The sequence below is a fragment of the Poecilia reticulata genome, linkage group LG14 (genome assembly GCF_000633615.1).
Source record: "Poecilia reticulata strain Guanapo linkage group LG14, Guppy_female_1.0+MT, whole genome shotgun sequence".
In the NCBI taxonomy this organism is placed as follows: domain Eukaryota; kingdom Metazoa; phylum Chordata; class Actinopteri; order Cyprinodontiformes; family Poeciliidae; genus Poecilia; species Poecilia reticulata.
In genome coordinates this window covers 26,937,642-26,948,049 of record NC_024344.1, presented here as the reverse complement: position 1 = coordinate 26,948,049, position 10,408 = coordinate 26,937,642, and the positions used below count along the sequence as shown (strand labels likewise).

At 44.5% G+C, this 10,408-nt stretch overlaps 1 protein-coding gene across 1 annotated transcript in view; it reads left to right on the top strand.

Annotated features, from left to right (window-relative positions):
• LOC103476361 (angiomotin-like) overlaps positions 1-9,319 on the top strand; it is a 24,521-nt gene extending 15,202 nt beyond the window's left edge. Inside the window, exons 4-6 of the mRNA XM_008428641.2 lie at positions 1,810-2,048; positions 3,211-3,465; positions 7,058-9,319. Coding sequence (XP_008426863.2) covers positions 1,810-2,048; positions 3,211-3,465; positions 7,058-7,191 — 628 coding nt within the window. The 3' untranslated portion in view covers positions 7,192-9,319. The remainder of the gene's footprint in view (positions 1-1,809; positions 2,049-3,210; positions 3,466-7,057) is intronic.
• The last annotated feature ends 1,089 nt before the right edge of the window (positions 9,320-10,408 follow it).

Here is a 10,408-nt window from a genome sequence, read left to right as displayed (position 1 = left end):
TAGTACTGAAACTTGATGATGATGATTCTTCAGGGTTATTGTAATCTGAGATGGCTGTCGGCAAGAAAGATCTCCTGTAGCCGTCTGTATTCCAGTGAATTTGAAGAAGCCTCTGACTGAAGACACTGTTTTTCTTCAGTTCGAAAGAACAAGCCTGAGCTCCCACCTGCACTGCTTGCGTCAAAGGAGAGAGAGGTCTTCTCCTCAAAGTTTGCCTTCACGCCCACCACCACTCTAGTTTCCTGCCTCCCAAAGAAAAACAAGAATGTAGTTCTTCTGAGCACACTGCACAAAGACGGCGACATTAGTCATCGTGAGGACAGGAAGCCAATCATCATCCTGGAATACAACCGCAACAAAGGAGGTGTGGACAACCTAGACAAGGTGATTGGAACATATAGCTGCAGAAGAATGACCGCCCGCTGGCCCCTGGTCATCTTCCACAACATCATTGATGTGTCCTCCTACAATGCCTTTGTGATTTGGAGAGACATCAACCCAACCTGGATGTCTCGTAAGCACAACAAGAGGAGGGTGTTCCTGGAGCAGCTAGGAAAGGCACTTGTAACTCCACTCATTGAAAGAAGGAAGCATGTCCCCCGCACAGAAGCCTCAGCAGCAGTTGTGAAAGCTATTCAGAGAGCAGCAGCTCCTGATCAACCTGAGGATCCATCTACCACAGCCACTTCCCCAGCTAAGCCAAGTAAGAGGAAGAGATGTCAGTTCTGCCCTCAAAAGAATGACTGTAAAACACATACTGTGTGCTGCAGGTGTAAGAAATATATCTGCAAAGGCTGTGCACTTGCATACTGCCCTACATGTGCTAATTAATTGAATGGGTTATGTTATTTTTCATATTTTTGTATTGTACATTCTCTTAAATTGTTCACTGGAGAAAAGTTGGAGAAAAGAAAATGAGTCACTGAGATGAATAAAAATGCATTCAAAACTCCTTTTTGCACATTTTTTTATTTTCTTAAGCTGTAGAAATTCAAGTGGAGAGAGAAAACTCAAGTGTTCACACATTTTGTGGTGAATGACAATATACAAGATGAAATTTGGTGTTTAAAATTCAATTAAGCTGCTTATATTGGGGGTTTAGTGAAGACGGGTCATTTTGACCCGGAGGACACAGAGTGTTTAAAATATGAAGTCGTTCAACCCCTACCATGCACACATTCCAATTGATCCTAGTTATCAAATAGTACATTGAGCTCAAATAATTATTCATATTAGTTTAAAAGGTTTCTCTTTAAGGAAACCTATCAGATAGCCTCAAGTCATTGATTTGCAGCATTCTCTCCTGGACGAGCACAGGAGAGAATGCTGCATTCTCTCCTGTGCAGCATTCTGCACAGGAGAATAGCTAATATTTAGCATATTAGCTATTGTTTAGCTAATATGCTAAACAATAGCATATTAGCTCTGTGTATTGCTTTACCCAGAATCTTAGTTGCTGAGCTGAGCTAATTTCTCCCCCTAAAATTTGACAACTGAACTGACAGAGTATGAAGCCAGATTAACTGGTCTGCATTGGGCTTAGCATTTATCCTGAGTCAGAGTAGTCAGGACAAGATTTGCTCATGGAGTAACATTTCTGGAAAGGAATCTGATGAAGCATTAAAAAACAATCCAGACAAGGCACACTGTGAATAGGCAATTCTCCTGATTTTGAACAATCATATTGTTAGTATCGTTTTTTTGGGGGGAGTTTTTGCCACTGACACTTTTTGCCATTTTGGTCTAACTTTGCAGCTGTATAGTCTCTGCATCCTGATCTAACTCAAAGTTAATTCCTCATTAATGCAGGATAAAGAATCTTCATGCCCAGATCATTGAGAAAGATGCCATGATAAAGGTTCTTCATCAGCGCTCTAGGAAGGAACCCATGAAGTCTGATGCACCGTCTGCCATGCGGCCTTCTAAATCCTTGATGTCCATCTCCAACACTGGTCCAAGTGGTTCAGGACTGCTTTCGCCCAGCCTTGGGCTTAGCAGCTCACCAATCACTGAGGAGCGCAAGGATGCCAGCTGGAAGGGAAGCCTCGGTATAAACATGTTGTTCTTTTACTTCTAATTTACTACAAATCAAACTTGAGCTCTAAATTGGAAATTAAATTATTAACTGTTTTAGCCTCATCAACTTTCAAAGCACTGAGAATAAAATGAATATAAACAAGTTATTAAATAAGATTATTTAGGAGAACATAGAATACATTTATAATTTCTGTCTCAATACTACAAAGAAATTGCATACCACTACATCACCATGGTCATAAATACTCTAAAAAGGCATTAATATTATACAATCAAGATCAACAGTTCTGACTTAACATTTTAGGAAGGAACATCTCTGTTTAAAGTGTATTTGCATATTCCACAAGAACATAAATATGTTGTTTTTCTCAATACCGCAAAGATCAATTGTTTTTCTGGAGTAGAAATTTCATAGTGATCTTGGGAAGTCTCCATCGGTCTCTGATAGTTCATAGATTGATTGGGAAATGGGCCTGAAACAATTTCATTGGTTATATTTCTTCTGCAGGTTTATGTTATAATGTATTCATATGTAGTTTTTTTTATTCTCTTTCTCGTTAGTAACTAAAGTGGCTCCATCAATGAACCATTAGCTCAGCTAAATGATAAAACAAAAGAGAGATACTTTCTGTTGGCAAGTTAGATGAGCAATATGCAAAACATCACACATCACCCTGTCAAGAGTTTACTATTTTCCAGTCAGCGAAGTGCAGTCATATACTTCATATGGAGTTGGGTTAGCAATGTGAAAGGCAAAAATATAGTGAGACTGGTACAGTTTCGTCTCCTGGACAGGCATGTTGAAATAATGGTTTCAGGTTGGTATAGTGGTCATAATCCTGGACAGTTAAGTAACTGTTGCACCTCACTTGGTAAGTACACTTACTTACCAAAAGGAAACTCCCAAACTAGGGCTGCAAGAACAGAATGTCATTTTATTGTTGAAATGTTTAAAAAGCTGATTCCAATTTATTTCCTTTATGTTTCCACTCCAAAGTTGTAGACAGTCTGACTAATAACAAAATGTTTCTATGAAGAGTCATTTATTTCCTAAAGCAGACTATGGTTCATTAGGTAAGTTGGACTGAAACAAATCAGAGGTAGAGGAGGGTGGGACCAAAATCAGTTGTTAATTCTACAAGAAGTTTTTCTGTTTTTTTTATGGTTGTGTAGGAGTTCTGCTGGGTCCAGAGTGTCGCACAGAGTCTCTGCGGACAGAATCCATTTCATCATCCCCTTCCCCCGTACTTTCTACCACTCCGATGACTACAGGTCACTCAAAGACAGGCAGCCGGGACAGCTGCACACAGACTGACAAGGGTCAAAGCCAGGAAGCCAGCAAGCTCAGCCCTTCAGTCCTGCAAAGTATGACTCTGCCTGCCCGCCTATCAAGCCCCAGCCCGGTCTACATCCCAGATCGCTTAGCAGGTCAGCTCACATGCTAGCTTGTAGGATTATAAAATTATCAGCTCTTTCAAATTCATTTTATGATTTTTTGTAGAACTGTGTTTCAAACACGTCTCCTCTTCGGGCTCAACCCGAAGAGGAGACGTGGGTCCCCCTTCCGATGGGCTCACCACCTGTCCGAGGGGCCAAAGTGGTCGGGTGCATTGTGCTATGAGCGGCAGCCAAGGGAGGGGACCCTGGCGGTCTGATCCTCGGCTGCAGAAGCTGGCTCTTGGGACGTGGAACGTCACCTCTCTGGTGGGGAAGGAGCCGGAGCTAGTGTGCGAGGCTGAGAGGTTCCGGCTAGAAATAGTCGGCCTCACCTTGACGCATGGCTCTGGTTCTGGAACCAGTCTCCTTGAGAGGGGCTGGACGTACTTCCACTCTGGAGTTGCCCACGGTGAGAGGCGCCGGGCTGGAGTGGGCATACTTGTTGCCCCCCATTTGAGCGCCTGTACGTTGGGGTTCACCCCGGTGAACGAGAGGGTAGCCTCCCTCCGCCTACGGGTGGGGGGACGGGTTCTGACTGTTGTTTGTGCTTACGGGCCGAACGGCAGTTCAGATTACCCACCCTTCTTGGAGTCCTTAGAGGGGGTACTGGAGAGTGCCCCTCCTGGGGACTCCCTTGTTCTACTGGGAGACTTCAACGCTCACGTGGGCAATGACAGTGAGACCTGGAGAGGCGTGGTTGGGAGGAACGGCCCCCCCGATCTGAACCCAAGCGGTGTTCTGTTGTTGGACTTCTGTGCTCATCACGGATTGTCCATCACGAACACCATGTTCAGGCATAAGGGCGTCCATATGTGCACTTGGCACCAGGACGCCCTAGGCCGCAGTTCGATGATTGACTTTGTCATCGTCTCATCGGATTTGCGGCCGTATGTCTTGGACACTCGGGTGAAGAGAGGTGCGGAGCTGTCCACTGACCACTACCTGGTGACGAGTTGGCTCCGGTGGTGGGGGAGGAAGCCGGTCAGACCTGGCAGGCCCAAACGTGTAGTGAGGGTCTGCTGGGAACGTCTGGCGGAGTCCCCTGTGAGACGAAGCTTCAACTCTCATCTCTGGCAGAACTTCGAACAAGTTCCGGGGCAGGTGGGGGACATTGAGTCTGAGGGACCATGTTCCGTACCTCCATTGCCGAGGCGGCCTATCGGAGCTGCGGCTGCAAGGTTGTTGGTGCCTGTCGCGGCGGCAACCCTCGAACCCGTTGGTGGACACCTTCGATGAGGGAGGCTGTCAAGCTGAAGAAGGAGTCCTACCGGGCCTTTTTGCCTGTGGGACTCCAGAAGCAGCTGATAGGTACCGGCGGGCGAAACGGCATGCGGCTCCGGTTGTCGCTGAGGCAAAAACTCGGGCGTGGGAGGAGTTTGGAGAGGCCATGGAGACAGACTTCCGTACGGCTTCGAGGCGATTCTGGTCCACCATCCGGCGTCTCAGGAGGGGGAAGCAGTGCAGCACCAACACTGTTTATAGTGGGGATGGTGCGCTGCTGACCTCAACTCGGGACGTTGTGGGCCGGTGGGCGGAATACTTCGAAGACCTCCTCAATCCCACCAACATGCCTTCTGTTGAGGAAGCTGAGCATGGGGACTCTGGGTTGGGCTCTCCAATCTCTGGGGACGAGGTCGCCGAGGTGGTCAAAAAGCTCCTCGGTGGCAGGGCCCCGGGGGTGGATGAGATCCGCCCGGAGTTCCTTAAGGCTCTGGATGTTGCGGGGTTGTGTTGGCTAACGCGACTCTGCAATATCGCATGGACATCGGGGGCAGTTCCCCTGGATTGGCAGACTGGGGTGGTGGTCCCCCTGTTTAAAAAGGGGGACCGGAGGGTGTGCTCCAATTACAGGGGGATCACACTCTTAAGCCTCCCTGGTAAGGTCTATTCAGGGGTCCTGGAGAGGAGGGTCCGTCGGATAGTCGAACCTCGGATTCAGGAAGAGCAGTGTGGTTTTCGTCCTGGTCGTGGAACACTGGACCAGCTCTACACCCTCAGCAGGGTCCTGGAGGGTGCATGGGAGTTCGCCCAACCAGTCTACATGTGTTTTGTGGACTTGGAGAAGGCGTTCGACCGTGTCCCTCGGGGGGCCCTGTGGGGGTACTCCGGGAGTATGGGGTACCGGGCCCTTTGATACGGGCTGTCAGGTCCCTGTATGACCGGTGTCAGAGTCTGGTCCGCATTGCCGGCAGTAAGTCGGGCTCGTTTCCGGTGAGAGTTAGACTCCGCCAAGGCTGCCCTTTGTCACCGATTCTGTTCATTACTTTTATGGACAGAATTTCTAGGCGCAGCCGAGGTGTTGAGGGGATCCGTTTTGGTGGCCTTAGGATCGCATCTCTGCTTTTTGCGGATGATGTGGTCCTGTTGGCTTCATCGGAACGTGATCTGCAGCTCTCACTGGAGCGGTTCGCAGCCGAGTGTGAAGCGGCCGGGATGAGGCTCAGTGCCTCCAAATCCGAGGCCATGGTCTTGAGCCGGAAAAGGGTAGAGTGCCTTCTCCGGGTCAGGGGGGTCGTCCTGCCTCAAGTGGAGGAGTTTAAGTATCTGGGGGTCTTGTTCACGAATGAGGGAAGAAGGGAACGGGAGATCGACAGGCGGATTGGGGCAGCGTCTGCTGTGAAGCGGGCGCTGTACCGGTCCGTCGTGGTGAAGAGAGAGTTGAGCCAAAAAGCGAAGCTCTCGATTTACCGGTCGATCTACGTTCCCACCCTCATCTATGGTCATGAGCTTTGGGTCATGACCGAAAGAACGAGATCACGGGTACAAGCGGCCGAAATGGGTTTCCTCCGCAGGGTGGCTGGGCTCTCCCTTAGAGATAGGGTGAGAAGCTCGGTCATCCGGTATGGACTCAGAGTAGAGCCGCTGCTCCTCCACGTCGAGAGGAGCCAGTTGAGGCTCGGGCATCTGGTAAGGATGCCTCCTGGACGCATCCCTGGTGAGGTGTTCCGGGCACGTCCCACCGGGAGGAGGCCTCGGGGAAGACCCAGGACACGCTGGAGGCATTACGTCTCTCGGCTGGCCTGGGAACGCCTTGGGATTCCCCCGGAGGAGCTGGAAGAAGTGGCTGGGGAGAGGGAAGTCTGGRCCTCCCTTCTGAAGCTGCTGCCCCCGCGACCCGACCCCGGATAAGCGGAAGAAAATGGATTGATGGATGGATGTTTCAAACAAAGTTCTTCTCAATAAACTCCTTGCATAAATAAGTTTAGCTATTTAGTTTTATTGCAGAATTTTGAATGGTCACATACTGATCTTGTTCTGTTCATAATGTTCAGTCAATATTTTGACATACCTTGTTAAAAGATTAGGTAACGCCAGTTTAGGTTGCTCACAAGAAAGGAAACAATTTTTATTAGCACTGTATGTTTGTTTTTCTGGGCACAAAGATATTGTTACGTTTATGCAATATTTAAAACTGTACGGGAGCATCAAGTAAAGGACTGAGGCAAAACAGATGAACAATTAAAGTTTTGCATCAAACCAAAGAAAGATCAGGGTTAACTTCACTGAACAGATTTTCATTGTTCATCTTAAAACCTTTGTCTGACCTTTACATGTGTTCTTGTCTTTTGTCATCTTTGTGTAGAAGTTCCAGTGTTTCACAGCAGCACCTTTGAACGGAGGTTTCTTGTGCAGACCCATTCACAGCAACAAGCTCTCTCTTCAGCTCCAGCAGTCCAACAAGAGGTAGACTCAGACATCGTTGAGATCCTCATATGAAACCATGAATTTAAGAAAGGAAAAAACCGTATATGCGTAAGTGATGAATGGCAGCTTCATCACAAGAACTCTCTTAATCATTCTGCACACTTAGAGCTACATCCTTGTCCTGAGACATTTTGATTTATCTTTTCATCCTATATCCTTTCATTCTATAAGTTTAACCTGACTGAAGAAAGAACAACATTACAAGGGGTACAACTCTGCATCAGAAATGGGCCTGAAGCAATTTCAGAGGTTATTATATTTTTTCCCACTGGTTTCTGTTGTATTCTTGAAAGTAATAGGGAATTAAATATACACTTTGTCTTAAAAAATGTGCATAGTTAGACAATACTGAGCAGCAAAGTCCCCTCCAAACTCAGATTCATTTCATTTGGGATTTCTTTACCGAAGTTAAAGTGTTCTACTTGTTAAACACTTTTGTGTTTAATAACTAGTTCTTGTGTTTAATTATTAGTATAGAGACTGTATTACTAACCATAGTACCAAATGTTTTTAGCACATTTATCATACTTTGTAAGGTTTTCCAACAAACGCAGCTGGTTTTTGTTCAGCTTTCTGAAAAGACTTAAAGTAGCGATGAAAGACCATTGCTTTTTCAAGGTAACCATTTCAAATATCAAGAAATGTATTCAGACTTATCCCATTGGACCAATTGTATATACTGTTATTTGCATTATTTATTGCACAGATTCACATCTGCTTTGTGCTTTATTTTAAGGCATTTGGCCTTGCGTTTGCGTGTGTGTGTTTTTATATATATCTTAGACATTAGAGATACATATGCTGTCAGGTCTGATATCAACTAGTGTTTAACAAACCCTTCACATATAGAGGTTTACTTTGTGTCTGTTGTTTCTAACTTAAAACTACAAATTTAAAAAGCTACAAACATGACAAATCATAATTGACTTAGCACAGGGGTGCTAAGAGCTTCTATCCTGAAACTTTGAGAAGCATCCTTTCTTCAACAGACTGGGATCAGCTCTAAACAGACCTGATGGCGAGCCATTCATTTGATTCAGGTGTGTTGGAGCAGGGACACATCTGAAAGTTGCAGGATGGTAGCTCTCGAGGACTGGACTTGAGCACCTCTGATTTAGAAGTTCAGCCTTTTAACTTTCTCTAAATATTAATATTTGTATCTAGATTAAATTAAATCAGCCTGACATTTTACTGTGGTCACATGCATACATATATTCAGGTTTATTTTTGTTGTATTAATTAAAAAAGAGAACTTATTCAAACACTTTTATTACCAATGCAATTTATTTTCAAGCAAAACCATTTACTGTCATCCAACTGGAAGATGAGATTTGAACCTGAGCACTTACAGTTTATAGAATGCATATGCATAGTGCTGGTAAATATAATTGCATTTAAGGCTTCATTTTATTATCGCATGAAAATACCCTGAATAAAAACAAAATCATTGCTGCCTTTAACAAGATAAGGAGCTTCTGCAAACTCCATTCAGAAAGACCCCAGGTTGGGAGTCAAACCCAGGACCTTCTAGTTGCAAGCTAACAGTGCTACCAACCACACCACAGCACAGCCTTCAATTCAATTCATTTCATTTCAATTGAATTGAATTGAATTCAGTTTTATTTATATAGCACAAATTCACAAAAAATGTCATCTCAAGGCACTTTACAAAATCTTTCAATTTAATTATACATACATTCCAACTGATCCTAGTTAACAAACAGTACATTATGCTCAAATAGTTATTCACTAAAGTTACAATTTTTTCGATCTAATAAAACCCTGCAGATTGCATCGAGTCATTGACTTGCAGTATTAACTCTTCCTGGACCAGCATGTAGCAACAATCACATGCACTGTGTTGATAATTTTACAGCAATCCCTCATACTGAGCATGAATGTAGCAATAGTGAAGTGGAAGAGCTCCCTTTTAACACGAAGAAACCTCCAGCAGAACTTGGCTTAGTCCAAACGACCCTCTGCCACGATCCACTGAGGGTTTGAGAAGACACAGCAGAGAGACAAAAAAGAAACAGATGAGATAATAGGGGTGCGGTATATGGGGGGAAAGTGATGACAATTCTAAGGGCCCTGACCAACAGGGGGCCCTCCACAATTTATTTTTTTTATTTTTTTGTTCATAGAAATAAATAAAAAAAATGGGGCCCTGTCAATTACAAAATTAATCATGTGTTTTTGAAGATTGTTTTAGCAGTAAAAATTTAATGTTTCCTCTCCCAGACCAAAAATCACACATCCATATTTGTTAAAACTGTCATTATGTTCTGACAGAAAGATAGTCTAATCTATTTCCTCTGCCTTCTCTCATCGTTCTCTAGAAACAACCATCAGAGGCAGGAGAGTTTTAGTGCTGTCAATCACAATCTCATGTGGTGCTGCTCATCCTCCCTCCCCCTCGCTCTGTGCTCTGCTGCAGCTAGCGCAGCCTGTTGTTAATGCTCAGTCTAGTTAGCATAGCTACCAATAACAGCAGATAAACAATTTTCCTGCAATGATAAGTTGTTTTTCCACCATTAGCACATTTAGCAATGAGTGAATGAGGTTGACTGATGGCACTAAGACCGTCCTCCTGGTTCTGATTGGTTGTTTTGGCCAGAATGTTGCATTATTTTAGCCAGTATTAGTACTTCTGGGAGCAGGTGGAGGAGATTGATTGTTTTCACAGATTATCTGTCTCATAACAAACTGCTACGTCATCGTGACAGCTTTAACAAATATGGAGAAAACATATTTTTTATTAAAGTTATGTACTGCAGCTTGAATAAAATGCAGCTGCATAGCATTTTTGAGAAGTCTGGATTATGTCTATTTTGCATGTTGCTTTTGACTGTTGCTCACGGGGAGACATTTCAGTATCTAAAACCAGTAGAAAAAATTTAAGCAACCTACTTGCATACTGCATGCGGGCTGTTGGATGTAAAATTCACAAAAAGTTAATAGCACGAGAGGGAGTTGATGGAAGCATTATCTCAGGTAATGCCCTTCTCCAGGAAGGTATTGCAGCCTTTAGCTACAAAAACTGCCATCAGGCGATTCCACTAACTGGTAATAAATCTTTAAATCTCTGAAGAAGAACTTTGGCCAACCCTCATTTTTTCCAGAAAGGTTTTAATTTAGTCAAGTTGGAAAATTTAGAGTACAATTAGACTGCTTACAGTAATTCCAGACCACCTCAGTTGATTTCACTTCATACATGGCTAGGTCATTT